The 18839-nt window shown below is 36.9% G+C and overlaps 1 protein-coding gene across 1 annotated transcript in view; it reads right to left on the reverse strand.

The window, feature by feature from the left end:
- Window positions 1-18839, reverse strand: part of glra1 (glycine receptor, alpha 1) — a 46630-nt gene that overhangs the window by 13250 nt on the left and 14541 nt on the right. The window contains exons 3-7 of the mRNA XM_056769444.1: window positions 13365-13432; window positions 8035-8258; window positions 6108-6190; window positions 3858-3995; window positions 2011-2225 (exon numbers count right to left, since the gene is read on the reverse strand). Of these exons, the coding sequence (XP_056625422.1) occupies window positions 2011-2225; window positions 3858-3995; window positions 6108-6190; window positions 8035-8258; window positions 13365-13432 (728 nt within the window). The remainder of the gene's footprint in view (window positions 1-2010; window positions 2226-3857; window positions 3996-6107; window positions 6191-8034; window positions 8259-13364; window positions 13433-18839) is intronic.

Here is an 18839-nt window from a genome sequence, read left to right on the forward strand (position 1 = left end):
AAAATAGACCTGTATATTAAATTACATTAATATACAATAAATAATATTTTTTTAAATCATAAAAACACAAGTGTATTGTAGACACTCTTAAGAAAGAAGTCACAGAATATAGAGGAGTTTCTGAGATTTTCTAATGACAAACTCGTTAAATATGTTAAATAAACAATGCCAGTTTTTAAAAAATAATTGAAATATACATTATGTAATTTATTACAATAATAACACATTTAAATGCAATTATTATAATAAATAAATTACTTTTTTATTTTGACAGTTTCAACATGTAACAGTTCATTTATTTGACATGTTTTATGTATCCCATCCCCTCAATTTGTGTATTATCACGGAGTATAATTTGTTAGGATGAAAGAGGGACACAGGCAGTGGTTGATGATAATATTTTTGATACAGTCACTATATAGATGAACCTCCAATGACATAATAAGAGTTTTCTATTTTTATCTCTGTACCTCATTATGAGGAATGACATTTTCCTTGATCTTTTCATACAAACGAGATTAAATATTTTTCATTATGTCTAGAACGTCATGGCAGAAACAACATGTTTCTTAATAAATAGTAGCTGTGAAAACTGTTTTTGTATTTTGTGTACTCTTAATGAAGAACAAAGCATGTCAGTATACACTCATGAGCTGACAGGCTTGACTGATTAAACTACATCCCCATCATTCTCTGTAGCATCATGGGAATAATAAAATACATAAATCATCAATTACACAGCCGATGCACACCCTTTGCTCTTTATTTTGTTGCATTGGTGCTAAAAAGCTGAAATTGCCCAGTGTGTCATTTTAGCACTTGAACGCTGTAATGGCGTTATAACCGCTTCCAAGCTCATAAATGCAAACTTCCCAGGAGGACTTGCACATTATTCAGTATTCAGAAACTTGGCCCGCTCAGTCACACAGGAGATCATATTCTTCAAAAACATCAGAAGAGCTACAGAAAACAAACCTGCAGATATTTGGCCAAACCTGTGTGAAGTTTTTGACTGCGTTTAACAACTGCTGCTATGCATACCCTAAAGGATCCAGCATTCACAAGCAGCTGAGGGTTTGTTTTTCTGATCCGTGCCTCTGATCAGTCTGAATTCAACAGTTTGTGCTTTGCATTGCAAGGCAGATGTTTTGTAAATCTGTCACAATGCAATACGAGGCTTTGCCAAGGTGATGTTTTTGAGAGATAGTGCTGTTAAGAATCTGACAGCAATGACAGCCAAGCCAGAAACCTGCAGCAAAATGCTGTTACTCATCTCATGTTTACACAAAAAAAGGGAGAGAAACTTCATATGAGTGGTTTAAGCAAAGTTCTGAAAAGACAGCATACACTTTTATTAGGGAAACTTTTTTATTTGCAACATTAAAAGGATCATTAAAAGTGATTAGATGTCCCAATTAACCAGGACAGCCTTAGTTTCATGAGGTGTGTCCAGGTGTCCTGACAATCCTTTAAAATGTAAATATGTCCTGATTTTAGCTGTTGGGCTCATTGACTTTTATACAATTGACTTTTATATAAATCATTAGGATTCTTTATTGCTAACTTTATTGCTATAAATTAATTTCTGTAGAAATTAAATAGGATGTTTACGTTCAGAATCCTAATGGCGAATTAATCACAGCCGAGCTGTGACTCCAAGAATGTTGAGCCGAAAGAAAAGGCATTTATTCTGCACTTGGTGGGACACCAGATTTAATATACTGTATAGGATATATACACTGTAGTTACGTTCTCTCCATTTGTGTGTGTTGGGGAGCACCCTCGCACATGGCTTCACCGTAGGGGTGATACATTATTTTATAAAAAGCCTGTTGAGATAAACTTTGTGGGACACAAATTTCCAGGTTATACTATTACATAGGGGAGTAGGATGTTTGTACAATGTGAAAGCAAGTAAGGTGCGGGCCAGCATAACCATATAGGTAAACAGCAAAAATAAAATTTTACACAAAATCAGCGTATTGTAATAAAAGATTAAAACCAACTGACCTTTGGAAGAGAAGCTCTAGAACCTGAACTCTGGGTGGTCATGGTCAGCACAGTAGTGATGCCCAAGCCAACGCGAGCAGGGGCGGCATCCATGTTGATCCAGAATGACACCCAAGACAAAATGACGATCAGGAGGCTGGGAATGTACATCTGGATCAGATAATAACCCATCTGTCTCTCCAGGTGGAAACGAGCCTCTATGCAGGTGAACTTCCCTGAAACAGAAAATGTACACGGTTTTCATTCTTGTCTGTCTGAGAGGTGACTGCACATCTGCAGTTAAACACTAATGACATGCATTTTAGTGTTTTGCCATTGCAGATTTATTTAAATAAGCCATAGTACTTAAATGACTTTCGACACTGTAAATAAACAGTATTTGATTATTTGGTTATTTGTTTAGTTTTGAACAATAAATATGCGAAATAAGAAAGGAGAGAGAGAATAGAAAGGACACCCAAAAATGCATGATCAAAAATCAAGCTAAAACATTATATTAATATACATTTTATTCAAACACGTGATACACAATAAGTAAGATGATGGCAATAGGAAAATAGCAAATGTCACATGTTGTGCTATAAAAAGAATACAGCTAAACTGAGTCAAGGTCCATTTCTCTTTCTCTGTTTATGCAACTAAACAGAGCTTTTATAGTTATACAGAATAAGCCTCAAGATTATTTCTTTATCCAGCACAAAATTATGTATTGACTCTGATGATGGTGTTTATAAATATAAAAACATGAAAGGTAAATACTAGTTGTAACAACAAACAGAAGTTTTGACTCAAAGCACTATCAAAACAAAGAGCTTGCTGATTGCAAACAGCCAAGTGAATAACAACGCACACGCCACTGACCGGCATTTAAATAGAAAATACATCCAGTGTCTGGTTTTTCCCAAGAGATATGAAAAGTGCAATTGGACGTGGAAGACAAACTTAAAAGGGGATGGACTGCAGAGCTTAGGCCTGGTCTGCAAATCAAAATAGATTGCCGCTAATAAATCGGAGAAAACGACACTTTAATTTCCAGGTAATGCTTGACTGGAGAGCAGCAGAGCGCATGCACTCGGCACGGGACTGGATGTCCAGTGCTCGTGTTAGAAGAACATGTCTATGCCAAAAAGAGCAGAGAGAGAGAGAAAGAGAGAGAGAGTGAAAGTGAGGGAATGATTAGAGATTTACAGCATCCCAAGGGCCTTCAACGCATTTCGATATCCACAAAAGAGAGGTTAGAGGTGATGTGCAAAGTAAGCAGGGCAATGAAATAGATGCACCTCAGATTAAATACTTGATTTTTTTATGAAACTTTCTTATTTTATTATTACTTCGAATTTTCTATTCTATTTACTTCTAATAAGTAAATAAGGACACCATTTTAATATTTAGATAAACCACTCTTTTAACAGTAAAATATCCTTGATGACATCTAGAACAGAAAAATACATTCCAGACCACGATCTTTACAAACCATCCACATTATCCTTATAATTTTATTAAACAATAAATACAGAAAATCTGCCCCCAACTGTCCCTTCTGTTGCCGTGCTTCTATTTTCGATCCGAACAAGTCTGGCCTTCAGCATTTTTTTATCTGGAGTGTAACAAATTCCGCCTGTTGACGTTGACAGAACAGATGGTATTTAACTCAATCGAAAGTTCATGAAGAAGAATCAAAGCAGAGCTATAGTGTCTGTCCTTTAGCTGAACCTGTGTCAAACCAAGTCATTTGTAACAATGTATTCACTCGAACAGTTTGTCAGTGTTTTGTGTGTGTGTACATTATCTGCTCAGCTGAACACACAGTACAGCACGAATACCACACAAGAGAAAACGTCTCTAACCTGTGTTATAGTGCTTGGTACAGTAACGGAGATCCTTCTCTTCTTTCATGATAAACTGAGGTAATGTCAGTCCATCTGCTACCTGCACAGCTCCCTTTTCATCCCACTCGAATATGAGATCGTTCATCGTGTAGCCGACTAGAGGAGGAGAGATAAAACATCTGAATTGCAGTGATGTTCTGGAGGAACACAAGGGTTTAAAGGGATAGTTCAACAAAGAAATCATCCTCGAGTCATTCACAATGTGTATATGACTCTTTCTTCTGTGGAACACAAGAGAAGATATTTAGAGAAATGTTTTGTGTCCAGACAATGGATGTCAATATTATGTATATTATTCTTATTTGTTCTGCATTAGAAAGAAAGGCATTGAGTTTGGAATGACATGAGAGTGAGTAAATGACAGAGTTATACTTTTGGGTCGAACTATCCCTTCAATTTGTGCAGGAACAAGCCAGATCCTGCAGAGCCCTGAAAGGACGTGGTGGTCCAAAAATATGAGACTGGAGAAAAAGCATTGCGTTCCCCCAAATCTGTTTTATGTTCCCTTGCACAGATATTTATGTTCCCCAGAGAATACTTTGCGCTCTCTTGCAAACACGAGGGAACGCAACACTTTCGTGCAAAATATTTATGATGGAATAAAACTTTTGAGAAAGAACGCAGAAGTTTTGAAAGGGAACGCAAAAGCTTTGAAATACATTTTTCGCTTCCTACTTGCAAATTTTCCAAAACCGTGTCTCTTTTGGGGCTCCATAAGATCCAGATACATTTACAGTCAGTATATATATGAAGAGCTCTTTTCCAAAAAGCATTAAGTGCCAAATAAAAAAAAAAGAGTTTGTCATGCCATTTTGTTGTGTACTAAACCTATTCACTGCTCAATCAATGTTTCATGCCAAATCGCTATATTTCCTTGTTTAAAATGTTCTGCAAGATGCAGTTTCTTTCCAAAACGCTATAAATCCTGAACCTGTTTTTAGCCTAAATGCGCTATGTCCGCTCAACCAATCAGAATTCGCTTGTTAGTGGTATTTGTATGTGTTATTTCTAAATTATTTGTTGTATGTGGTGGAAAATATTGAAACATGAAATTGAAAATATTTATTTTATTTTACTAGTTAGTCTGTTACTATTTATTTTATTTGGCTGTTATTTATTTCATGCATTTGCATTTATTTGATTTATATTAATTTATAGTATGAGTCCCTGATGTCATATGTTTCATGTTCTATTGTTTGTTTGTTTTTAAAAAGAAATAAACCAACATTTTTTTGAAAAAAAAGGATGGATTTGTAGCGTTTAGAAAAAAAATTCAAATTGAATTTATAATCGACAATATTGTTGTTTCATTTTACCAATCATTGTTTAACATCTTCAGACTGAGCCAACAGACCATTTTAACAGGATAAATTGAATATTAACAAAATGTATGGGTCTAGGTCAAAAAATGTCATTTTCACTATTAAAATGGATTTATAGCGTTTTGGAAAAGAGCTCTTCATAAAGAAAAAAGTTTTTTTTCTACATTTATTTTACAATTGTACATTTAGGCAGTTCCTATTCTTGTTAAATCATGTGTAATTTTAATACAGTCGACAAAAAATGGTGCACTATCCAATAACAAAAAACAATCTAAAATAAAATGTTTACAACAGTAATGCAAAATTGTATTTACATGAAAACATCTGTTGACACTAAAAGTGTGCTGACAGCTTATAATTTTTTTGTGGGATTGTTGTAATATTACATTGGGCCATAGCACTTGCTAACAATATCGACCGGAAGGGGGGGATTATCCCCAGCTTCTGTCCCAGCACTTCATTACATCAATTAAGCACCACATATACTCCTAAAAATGAAGGTTATTAACAGATGTACCATAGAAGAACCATTTTAGGATGTTTAAAGTACCATCTTTTTCTCACCACAATGAACCTTTTATGAAACTTTAAAGGTTCTTTATGGAACCATTTAGAGATAAAAGGGTTTTCTATGGTATTGTGAAGTACCAACAAAAGTACCCCAGTTATCCCGAAATATGTATTCATTAGGCAAATATGAAAATTCAAGGGAACAACAGAGATGTATAATGGCGGCCTGCACTGGAAGCACCTCCCTGCTGACTGCTGAAACTACTGTCTTAAATCAGCATGCTCTTCATCTCCTCACGCTAGCCAGTACAACATCCATCTCTGCACCACTGAATAAATCCTCTCCATCTGCTTGAAAGGATCAGGGCATACTTACAACTCTCCAACTGCATTATACAGGTCTGCACATCCATAGGGAAATTCTTCAGGTCCATGGGGCAGGCCAGAATCAGTGTTATTCTAAAAAAACAAGATCCACAATCAGCATCAAATACACAACAAATAAAATAAGACTTTTCTTGAATGTTTCTTATTTTTCTGCAGTTCATATGTGAAAACCAAGACATGCAATCTCATTACACCTATGACTATGAACCAAATTATTTTTCTCCCTTAACAGATCCTAAAGATAGATAAAGAAACAGCTCGCTGTGGAGACCCGGCTGAGCAGATCTCACTCAAGGCTATAATAACGTCAGTATCAGAGGATAGTGGTTATTTACTCGAATTTTTCAATCTAACTGTGCGCTCTTCCTGGTGCAATTTAAAGCAAGTTCAGGGCTGAGACCAAACTGATCTGAAGGGTTCATTTGATAGTGTCAAGTTAAGAGATGTGGCCTTCCTCACACACTCTCAAAAAAGTAATTCACTAACTCCAGCCTTCTACAGCTAGAATCATAAAACAGCTTATATGATAAAGCCATTTCATAAAGGGTTATAAAACATCCCCAGCTCATTGTGTATTGAGCATATAAAAAGTTGTAATAAGAGCAATGTTTTATGTAAAGTGTATACAATTATTATATAATTTTGGAAACACTGTATTTGTTTACAATTGTTAATGCGTACGCTAACATAAAATGACAATGAACGAAACTTTTACAGCATTTATAAATCTTAGTTTATGTTAATTATCCTATTTATAATATTTTTATCATTGATAATTATCCTAATGATAATCATTTTAAAGGAAAATATACTGAAAATCTGTCACATCTGTCACCTTTGTTTTGGCATCGTCATTATAATCTTTTATATTTTTTTAACAAGCTGCTATTATAAATATTATAATTGTAGGTTTAAAGGCAAATGTCCAATTCCATGAATGGTTTTATTTTAAGTAAATATAAATTTTGTCACTATTTACTCACTCTCAAAAAAAGATATATTGAAAAATATGGGAAACTAAACAGTTCTGGGGCACCATTGAATACCATCGTAGTTTTTGCACCAAACAATGGAAGTGAATAATTCTATTGTAATAAGTGTTTGGTTGCAAACATTCTTCTCAATATCTTGTGGTTCCAAATTTATACTGTCCTGGAGCAACTAGGGGGTGAGTAAATGATGACAGAATTTTTAACAACCTATGTTTGCCACCTGTCTTTTATATGTTGCAATTTGATATTTTATTTCTTTATATTTATAATAAAACAACAACTATAAATTATAAATATAAAAAAACAATGTTTTTCTATATTTTAGTTCTCTTGACTTATTGTTTTGTGTTTTTAAATGTTTTAAATTTTGCAGGGAAGCCTAAAAGATGTTGAAGTAGGTTAGTGTAATAGGGGCATGTTGTCATAGTTAAAGTTAAACAATGAAAATGTTTATTGTTAAAATAACAATAAAAAATACAAATTCTGTCAATAAGAGCATAAGATATGCCTAAAGGCTGTGAAAACCCAGTGATTCAGTGATTGTCTACACAAAATCCCATGCTACCTATTGTAAAGAGCATGCTGTGATTTTTTGATCTTTATAGGCTTAAATACAATCTATAAGTTATCTGCAATAAACTTATTCCTTTTGGGTAAAATAATAAAACATAAAAATATAATTTTATAAATGAAAATTAAAGTACTGTAACTCCAAATCGCATTCAAATCATGTGACACACACATCTCTTTTTGATCATGTTTATGGTTATAATTTCTGTTATAACCTGCTTCTAATTTCATATTTAGATTTTGTAAATTTATCCTGGATTTCACAAACCTAGCCTAAGAAATATTCGCTTGCAACAACTTGAACATATTGCACAAGGTATTCATCATATAAATAAACTTGATTTTAAATATCACCTTATACTGTACAAGACATTCCCATTTTTTGAAATCCTCAAAAGCTTGTTGTCAGTGGTGACCTCGTGGAAATTGGCGCCCTTTTCATTGGCAAAGAACAGATCCGGTTTCCAAATGGAGTCCAACATAGAGGGATCAAGGTCAAGGGAGTCATCGGGATATTCGCTGTAGGCCAGCCGAGGGTCATTCCACTGCTGTCTCAGGAAAATGTTCACTCTGTAATCCTTTGGCGCACAAAGACAGCCATGTCAATACATCAGAGCGGATCCGCCGCTAACACCAGAAGCCTGGACATGTGTTATCTACAGTATTTCATTCTTTATTTATTTAGCCTGTGTGTTTAAGCTCAGTCCAGATAAATTAAGCTTCGTATCACCACATATTTTGCCGGAGGTAATAGTTACAGCATAGACAGAGCAGAACCCATAAAGCGGTGGCATTTCGCAGCAACACTTCACCATAATTGTCAATTTCTCTCCAAAACAGGCATGCAGTTATATGATTTCAGGGAGACCATTAAACTGTCTGGGATGTAATGTACCTCGGTATGACTTGGGATGATCCGCACAGGAGAAAATATAGTGGATGACCTTTGCATTGGCAATCAGCTTCAACATGCAAGGACATTTCAGGGCAATTATCTTAATGTAAGGTGACCGGTCCACCCCCAGAATTTTAAAATATTTTGATGGAGGTGAATCATGCGCCTCCGGTTATTGGATTTGCCTCTCGGAGAGCCCAGCCACCGCGGCACGAAAAAGAACAAGTCCCATCGATTTTGCTAAGTCAATATTTCACTCTTATGATAAACAACCCACGGTCATTTCGGAAGGAAAATGAACCCTGCAAAGACAACAGAGCAATAAATTGCGGCTTCATTAGCGATGGTGTTATCTCACCATTTCTCAGGTTATGTAAACGCTTCCATTCTCATCAGCGAACGTAGGTTTAAATGCTGCACAAATCATGAATATTGCAAAATTAGTAAACCGTCTTTTGTCTAATGCTATTATCTCACATCCATCATTACAAGCAAACTTGTATCCCAAACAGAACCCTGAAGTCAAATGGCACCCTTCAAAAATACAGCTAGTTTCCGACAGAACGATTTTGCAAACAAGCAAGGAGTGGGCACACATTCATCAGCGCACACGCTCGTGTTTTTTTTTTCTGATTTGATTTCTCTAGGCTAAGGAGAGTGATTTATGGCAACAACCCACTCATAATGCGATTCAAGCCCAAGGCCAGATTCTTTCCTGGCGGTGACATATTAGAAAAAGTTTGGAGTCTCGCACTACTCTGGCGCGCCCAACTCTGCTAACAAATGACGGACTCCTGAATTTACACGATGGCTCTCTTACCTCATGAAGAAAATGAAAGAGCTGGCGAGCTAATTAAATAGCCACTCGCATTTCCCTCGGGCCTTATACCTTTGAAAAAGGGTAAACAATTAGGACAGCGAAGCGCCGGGGGAACCACCGGTCCAAGCGGTGGCCGGAGCCGGTCACATCATTATTGGATGAAACATTGTTCTCGGCCGTCCTATAAGCACTAAAGATTTATCGATATTGCTGGCTTTACCTGCTCCTTCCCTGCATCTGGACGGAGCCTGCTCAGTGTGAACAAAACTCGGATCAATTCCACTAGTTATGAAGGAAAGAAAAAGTGCATTTGTTCTGCTTGAGGGAGTTCTGCATGCTGCTGAAGTTTTGGACCTGCTCTGGAAATGTTGGTCTATCAGGACTTTGGCTTTGCCAGTGTAAAAAAAAATGTTTAGAGTGCCTGAAGGCTCAGAAACGCGTGATTTACAACAGAGTGTGGAAGGGATGACTTATTTTTGTATATAGACTACTTTTCTCTCTTTTTTTCTGTGGACGGAGGTAAGGTGGAGGCAGAAAGATCTCCTGACCGTATTGCTAATGCTAGGTTGCACGTCTTGTTTGCTTGCTTTTTGACAATGACTAGAAAAAAATCGGATTCAATTTTAACATGAAAGATCACTCACTGTCTAGAACCGCGATTGTTTTTGAAAAAGTTAACTTTAACGCAAGGAATCGGCCAGATTCCTTGCGTTAAAATTAACTTAATGGATCCAGGGACTAACTGACAGGACATTACATTTACATTTAGTCATTTAGCAGACGCTTTTATCCAAAGCGTCGTAGGGGGAACAATAGAAGCAATTTGTGCAACAAAAGAACAACAATGCATAGGTGCAGTAAGAACTGGTCTCAGTCAGCCTATCACAGTATACGCTAAGATTTTTTTAACTGGAGGATTACCTCCATTTAGGTGGCAACATTAAACCTACCAGTCAGAGAAACCAAATGTATATAATAAAGATAAACTGAGATCTTATCCATCTATAGATGTTACTATGCCGCGAGACGCTGTGTGTTTCGTTCCGAAAAGAAAGACTCTTTGCTTGCCATGCTAAAGATGAGACAACTAAAAACGAATGGTTACATTTTATTTTATCAGTAATAATGTTCCAACTAGAGGCAACAAATGTCCTGTTTATAATGGGGTTTATTGTCTTTGTGGAGTCGCGACGAGACATGGCGTAACACTGGTTGATCAAGAAGGGCCAAAGCGCTTGCGTTATTTATTATGTTGACATTCCCTTCTGTAATTCCCTGAGAGCTTGTTTCTATCTCACACAAACTCTATATGATGTATATGGTTGTTTGTATATAGTGTTTATAGCATCGTATAGAAAAGGTAAAACATTTAGCTAAACATTTTAAGTATTTAACATAACATTTCTTTATAAAACATTACCAATCCTTTACATTCTGCTCAAGTCGCACTGGCAAAGTTGATGTAACGGCTTGATCATCTTCATTTTTCATATCAGATTCGGGCTCGAATTGATATAAGGAAGTACCGATGAGATTTAATCACCTGTCAGTACAATTGGTTTGGAACCGAATATTCCGAATACGGTAAGAGGCGTTACATTTGCGTGAAACGCTTGCAGTATTTGACCAATCACTACGCACTGGTTAACTGGCCAATCAGAGCACAACTCACTTTTCAGAGTGATGAGCTTTGTAAAAAATCTGCGTGTTTCAGAGAGGCGGGGCAAAGAGGAGATACAAACATGCACGGTATGTGGAAAACACATAATTTTTTAACCTTAAATCATGTATACAGTTTACATTACATCTTAAACAAACGAAAATATTCATTTTAGCCGTGTCATTTGACCCCTTTAACAGCTAGTTGTATAACTAACAAAGTTAGCTAACATACCATATGCGTTCAAAAGTTAACGCAAACGTTACATCAAAAATAACCTTTGTTTTGCCTCAAGCTAATGCCGTGATGTAAGCTTGATGTCAGTCCAAAAGGGGACAATAAAACCCAGAAGCGAGTTAGCATTTTAGCACTTCTAGTTTCATCGCCCCAAAGTCAATGGCTTTAAGTTAAATGCCTGAGATAAGGTCTGTGTTTAACAAAAGCTCTAAATATTTTCCTGTTCTATTCTACACATAAAACACATCAGTAATAAAACGCTCATGATTGTTTAAAGCTTTACCATGTCTTTCAAATGGTGGTTGCTAACAAGTTACAAAATCATCATACCCGTCATCATTTGTGGACCAAAATCCTGGAGACCCGCTGGTTGGTTGTGCAGGGCAAATAGGGAAGCCCTCGGTTTAAAATCGTTTTAAATCTTTGAATTACTTTAAATCTAACATAACATCATTTTCATGTCAAATCTAAGAGATAATGTTAATCTAAGAGATGCAGCTCACAGGGCCATGGATCCATGAATGGTATAACTGCAAGGTATCAATTTACCAGTTCAATTTTGCCAGAGATCTCAACGTCAGACCTGAAATAACTGACATCTACATAAGGTTTGAAAAAGCACGAGCAGTTTGTCCCTTCACACGTCTTGTAGTATGGTTGTTTGAACGTTGTTTCTTAGCAGAATGTTTCTATTTACATGGATGGATTGAACAGATTTGCATATTATTTAGAATAACCGCTTATAGTCACAGAATGGGAAATATTATAAATAAACTCTATTTTACCTGTTTTCTATTGAGAGTTGTCTGCAGAACACAACACTTTTCAAAACAAGTCTTTTGTAAAAGCAAGATTGTGAAACCACAACAACAACAAGTAGACTCTACTGAATCTACCTGTCGATGAAACGATCTGTCGTCATCAGTGAGCAGACAAAGACTGTGTGTGAGGAGCGAGTGTTAAAGAGAAAACGTAGAGTGTGTATAAGCGGACCTTCAGCGGTGTAATTAGAGAGTTTTTTGGCGGGGATGTGAATCCTCTCTACTCACTACGGCTACAGTTCTATTTCGCCTACCAAAGGGTCTGAAAGGGCAAATGGGCAGTGGCTCAAGACACATTGCCACCTAGTGAATGTGTTCCGGTTCCCGTCGGTCCGGGAGTTTCAAAGGAGAAATAACGGAAATACGAGAGTTTCACGGGAGAAATAACAAAACGGGAGGATGGCGGTGATGGGTGTGAAAATAAGAGACTCTTGTGAAAAACGGGAGTGTTGACAGGTATGTATTTAATGCCACTACAGACATTGTCGAGGAGGTTAAAGTGATACTCCACCCAAAAACTAAAATTCTGTCATGAATTACTCACCCTCTAGTTTTTCCAAATCTGTATACATTTTTCTTGGTTTTGGAAAAATGATAGAAACTGACATTTCTGGGACATCATTGTCTACCATAGTTGGAAAATTTTAAATGGTCAAAGGTGCCACAGAACTCTGCAGAATTCTTCAAAAGATCAAATTTTGTGTTCAACAGAACAGAACAAAAAAATGATACAATAATTCTCCCTACAATGGTAATCAATGATGTCTCAGAAATGTTAGTTGCTTACATACTTCCAAATATGTTTCTTTGTGTTCATCAGAACAAAGACATTTATACAGTTTTGTTACAACCTGTGGGTGAGTAAATGTAGACAGAATTTTCATTTTGTGTGATGTATAAAGTATAAAATCTCACAAATAATGCAACATGGGAACAATCTCTAAAAACATGGGGATTCATTCATTGACTAATTAGGGGAAGAACATATTGATATGTCACCTATAAATCAATAGTGTAAAAACCGATGATGACAAATATCAAAGATAATATATTAAAAAAAAACTTGAAAAAGGTGATTTTGTGCAATTTATGTATAGGAGTCATGGCAAATATGTCCACTCAGTGGCACGACTTCCATAAACAGCAAATATTTAAATCATAGGCTTTATATCATGAACGGGTCATGAATTGGATGACTTACAGTATCTAATTCTCAGAGATTTTTACATGATGAACAATCTGTGGACTCACCATTGTTGTTTCAGCAATGGATCCAAAACTGTTAATAAAAATGTTGCATGTTACGTTGACAGGTGGACCTGTGGAAAGAAAAGAACATGTTAATTGTTGACAGTTAATTTAATTGATTCTGAAATAAAACGCCGAAAAATCCTGTATAAGCCTATTTAAAGGAAAGCTATTACTAACTTAAACTTACCTGTGTAAATACTTTCAATGACATTACAAATATTATTTTTTAGATATATGTATCATCATGGTTACTACAAAGTAAAGATACTGTTACTGTAACCAAACGAAAATAATAAATATACATTTAAGGCCACTCTGTACAAGAGCACAAGAACCCCAAGTTCTCCCCATCTCTGTTCTAGGAAATATCATAAGTAAATCGCTTGTTGATGTATAATGGCACACATCAATGAAAAACTCCAGTCTAAGAGACAAATGCATACGACTGGACGGAAACCATAAAAAGCGATCCATCACATATGGCTGTGTGAACACAGGGAGTGGAGATATTCTGAATGACACGCTGCTCATGGCCTCGTAAAGACCCTGTCAGACTGCTCCACACTTCTGATGCACTTAGATACAGAGCTGCTGAACAGCAGGGAGAAAAAGATTGCAGCCCATTTCTACAGCTGCACACCGCATGTTACGCTGCTGAATGTGGAGATTGTTGCAGAGGGACATATTGCAGTTTGCAAAGCCTTGGAGAATTATTGTGAGGTGTATGAAGCATAACCCATCCAAGAAAATAATCAACCATCAAAAAAATCTTAATTCACAGCATTTGTATGATTTGCTCCATCAGCAGAGTTTTCATCTGAAAAATATGTTAATGTATTCAACAAAACAGGATGAATTTAATTCCACACATTTGAAATGGGCTTCCTTGACGTGTACTATAAAGAAAAATTCAATCTGACAGTGTAATTCTCATACCTGAAAGTGAAAACGAATCTGTCACATTTACACAGTAATTGATTCTTAAAGGGTTAGTTCACACACATAAAATATTTCATCATGTACTCAGTCTCATGTGACTGAAAACCTGTATATGATTCTTTCTAGAAGAAATAACATTGATAACCTAACAACATCGACTTCCATTGCATGGACACAAAACCACTGAAACATTTCTCAAAATATCTTCTTTGTTTTCCACAGATGAAAGAATCTTATGCAGGTTTTCAATCACACGAGGGGGAATAAACCTCCATTTCCTTATGTTTAAAACGCACTACTTGAATTTGACATTTAGTTTCCCCTTGAGTCTACTGCAAAGCATGCTGGGAACTACAATTTGTCTTAGCATTAATTCATTATTCATTTAGTTCTGACTCAAACATATTAAGTGACGTTCTGTTGTGCAAATTTATAAACACACGCAATGGAATTGATATGTGACAGAATATTTGAGAATGAGTCGCATCATAATTCAGTCACTGTGAACCGGAAGTTGCGATCATATAATTTCCGTATTCTGACACATTTCCGATTGAAAATGAATTTCATAAGAGAAAATGAATGGGCGTGACTTGCGTTTTTCACTGCGAATTGATTGGATGTGTAAAAACAGCTGTTGCATTCATTTTAAAATGAAACTGGAAGCAGACTAACAGTCGAAGGAGAGGAGTTAACGGATGCTCCGGCCAAGCCGTCTAGTTTACGTCCTTTGAGATCATGAGGGTACATGAATTTTAAAAAGAAAATGACCCAAATTGATAAGCTATTTACTTTAAATGCTGCAATGTTTCATGATAAAATAAGAATTGTCATTTTTAATTTCACCGGGACTTTAAAGTAAATAAGCATGCAGCAAAATCCATTTATTCCAGCTTGTTCACAATATTCGCATGTTTTTGGGCAGTTCTTGTTGGAGTCTCCACACAGAGGCCCGGCGGATCATTGTTCTTGGCACATTTCTTCCACTGGGTATTATATTGGCTGTAATCATTTGTCTGTTTTTGGCTTTCCTTGCAGTATGTGACGCAGCGCAGAGGAAATCTAATGTCCTCACCCCCACTGCAGTTCATTTGTGAGCTCGGCCTCCAATAAACAGCGAGAGAGCGAAAAAGACAGAGCTCATTATCTGTCAGGAGCGAATGACTCATCGGCAACAATGATTTGCCTTGCCATGTTTTCGCCAAACAATCTGCGCCCCTTTCTGCATTCTGCAGAGGGATGCAACAGCCAGCTTAGGGATGTTCTGGTTATTTATATATATTTTTTTAACTCCGTTGTTCCTTGTCAGCGAATCAGATCTTAATTTCCGAGCTCCACCTCCAGCCCCATCTTGTAGTTTAGAAGCCTCACACGTTTCACTGCGCTGCCATTTATTACGCCGACGTAAACAGGACGCTCAACTCTGCTAGAGACAAGCCAATCTAAAAACCAGGACGGAAAATGTCGAACGCGCTGCTTATAATTCCATATTTACAAAGAAAAATCAAGAGACTCATTACCGTGATTAATTTCTCATATAAACAGAACAATCATTAATCAAATATCCCCCGGGATAAAAAAACAGAATAACCTTTATAGAAGCATAAATTACACGCTCGCCTACAAACAGATCAAACATCGCTTTGTGTCGAGAGACCAATTAGTTCTTCATAAACCAACGGCCACAACTCATCTTTACTGTTAACCCGTTTATAGTCGTTCATTATCAAGGTCTGTGTCTAAACTGATCAATACCGCAGTCATTCTCACTTGCGATAGCAGAAACTAGAGAATGATACCGTCCAATAGCCATTAGTCAGTTTTACGCCGGTCAGCTCGGGAGAAAATGGCGCACGAGATGTTGCACCCCGAGGACACCCGCGATGCAGGAGGCGAACAGATTTATTGCAAACAGCAGGCAATCGAAATGCCTCTCAGGTAAGTGGAGCACCACAAATGAAAGCGTCTGATATAAATAAAGAAAGCTTAATGATATTGCTCATGTTAAAAATCGAGCTGCTCTCAGCAGAAAAACAATGGCACTGAGGCATTAAATATTTATAGGGCTTCGGTTCTACCTATAAGGTCTTGGCGAGGGGGATCTCACAAAATGTGATAGAGTGATAGCTATTCAAAACAAAGGAACGGGTGAGCCCGACCAGTTTCTTCCGTTTTCATCACACTTCAATGAATCAACATTGGTCCAAAAGTCAAGGGCCTCCTCTTTTTCCTCGTGCATTGACATAAGGGCAGATGCTGAGTAAATCTATTGGCACGGTGAATTTTTCAATTTGCTACACTGCAGTGATACAGAGAGGGTGAAAATAAAGGCGATTTTCAGCTTCATTTAAAGCAACACTAGAGAGTTTTTCGACCTTGAAATAATCTCTCTAAAATTATTTTAGTGGAAGGACAACTCTTAACTGGACAAATTTTCCTGTCGCTGCTACCTGAACACCCCTCTATCGGCTAAAATCATACTTGTAACTTTGGTGTGCGGGTAGGTTCACAAGCCCCGCCCATCACCTGCTTTACGGCATACGTCACGTTTTACTCATAGCCTGGGTGATCTAGTTCTAGTTTCCAAACCATCACCATGTCAGAGCGTACAAAAAAATAACAAAGAGTAAAAGAGAGAGTGATCGACACGAGCCCAAACACAAATTAATATCTGACGGACTTACACACGGTGGCACGAGCAGCAAGAGGCAATGGTTGCAAACGAATGGAGACCTAGCCTTCCTGCAACTGAATTTGAAAGTCGTATATGAACATTTTTCGTTCCTGTCCTGTCCTTTTGAGTTTATTATTAGGCTGTGCTCGGGTTGTTTATTGTTATATACAATGTTGGGTGTAACTAGTTACTAAGTAATTAGTTACTGTAATTTAATTACTTTTCCCTTGAAAAAGTAAAGTAAGGGATTACTCATATGTTTTTACAAATACAGTTACTTTTGATGTAATTAAACTAAAAACTTTGTTAAATATATGCGTGTGCAACAGCGTAATTCAAAGTCTTACTTTAAAATCTGTGCTGTAATGTATAATTCTCACATTTGTAATACTTTGGTCAGTTAATAATATTATTTATTTGAATGAATTCAATAAGCCGTTTCATGTATATTCTTGAATCTCTTAACTAATCAAGGTTGATGTAGGATATAGAAAGTAATTAGTAATGAGTAACTAAATACTTTTTAGACAGAGTAATTTGGACAGTAATCTAATTACACTATTGAATATGTAATGAGTAACTAGTAATTAATTACTTTTTCAGAGTAACTTACCCAACACTGGTTATATATAACGTTACTGGTTAAAAATGTATAACCGTAAGGTAAACTAGAGATAATGTAATGTTGCTTGGTCTCAATAGCTTACGTAGCATGATCGTGCCTCATCACGAATTTAGTGTTATGCTTGCAAACAATGACTACCAAACCACAAGAAATGTTGTATGGTCAAATGTTGCTGATTCCTTAGTTCATGCAAGTAGACTAATGTTATCGGTATCTATAGTTACTATGCTAGTCACGATTCCCATAGTGAGTTGATTCTAAGTTGCACCTATTGCACAACGCACTGGCGAGTGTGTTTCCGAAAATATAACTACAGAAAATCATTTTTGTTGGTTACTAAACACATTCACGTCCATGTGTGTTTTGGGTGACTCCAAATGTGCACGTTAGCACGCCATGCGCTAACGGCTAACAACCAGCTGCTACCTCAGAATCTAGTTTGAGCTATTAGTATAGCCCAGTAGTATACTCAGCGGGAGCCAAAAGAGTACTTTAGTACATTGACAGTTTTTGAAGTGTTACTGCTTAGTCAACAAATTCATGTGTATTCCCCCGCCCACGGGGAAGCTAATACAGTCAGCGACAGAATTTACAACACTGACAACAGCCAATTGCGCTTATCAACCACATGGGGAAACAATAAGCAAAAGTTATCTAATGTTGCTTCAATGTAGAACGGGAAAACAAACAAACAAAACATGCATCACAGAGCTACATAACCCAAAATCACTTTACACAGAGATTTTGATGTTTGTGATGACAACAGTATATGGATTGTTTTGTTTTTGTGAGTAAATCCAGCTCCAATGAATCCAAATGATCAAGCTATACCACACAAGACCGTAATGGTCATAATACAACCTCACAATTCCTGCAGCAAAATGATGAATGGATTTGCACAAAACAGCAACTCATACATAAAATCCAGGCTTTTCTACTTATATTCTGTGTGTTTTCTACTTTAAACAGCCTACTCTGACAAACAAAATCCAGATTGAACAGGAGCCACAGCCATCCATCACTCCAGGTTCGGTTCAGCTGGAGACGACCCTAACCATTAAGGGGATTGTATTAAAATTCATAAGAGCCAGACAGCCGCGGCTCGGGCGGGAAGAGCTGCCCGTGCAGTGACAGCTAGTTTCAGTGAGAGCGTCTGAGTTAGCATTGTCACATGCCTATAAGTAATGACACACTGCTAAATTACCAGGATCTCTTCCTGCCCCTGAGGCTAGCGTCA

The sequence above is a fragment of the Triplophysa dalaica genome, chromosome 16 (assembly GCF_015846415.1).
Source record: "Triplophysa dalaica isolate WHDGS20190420 chromosome 16, ASM1584641v1, whole genome shotgun sequence".
NCBI classification, from domain to species: Eukaryota; Metazoa; Chordata; class Actinopteri; order Cypriniformes; family Nemacheilidae; genus Triplophysa; species Triplophysa dalaica.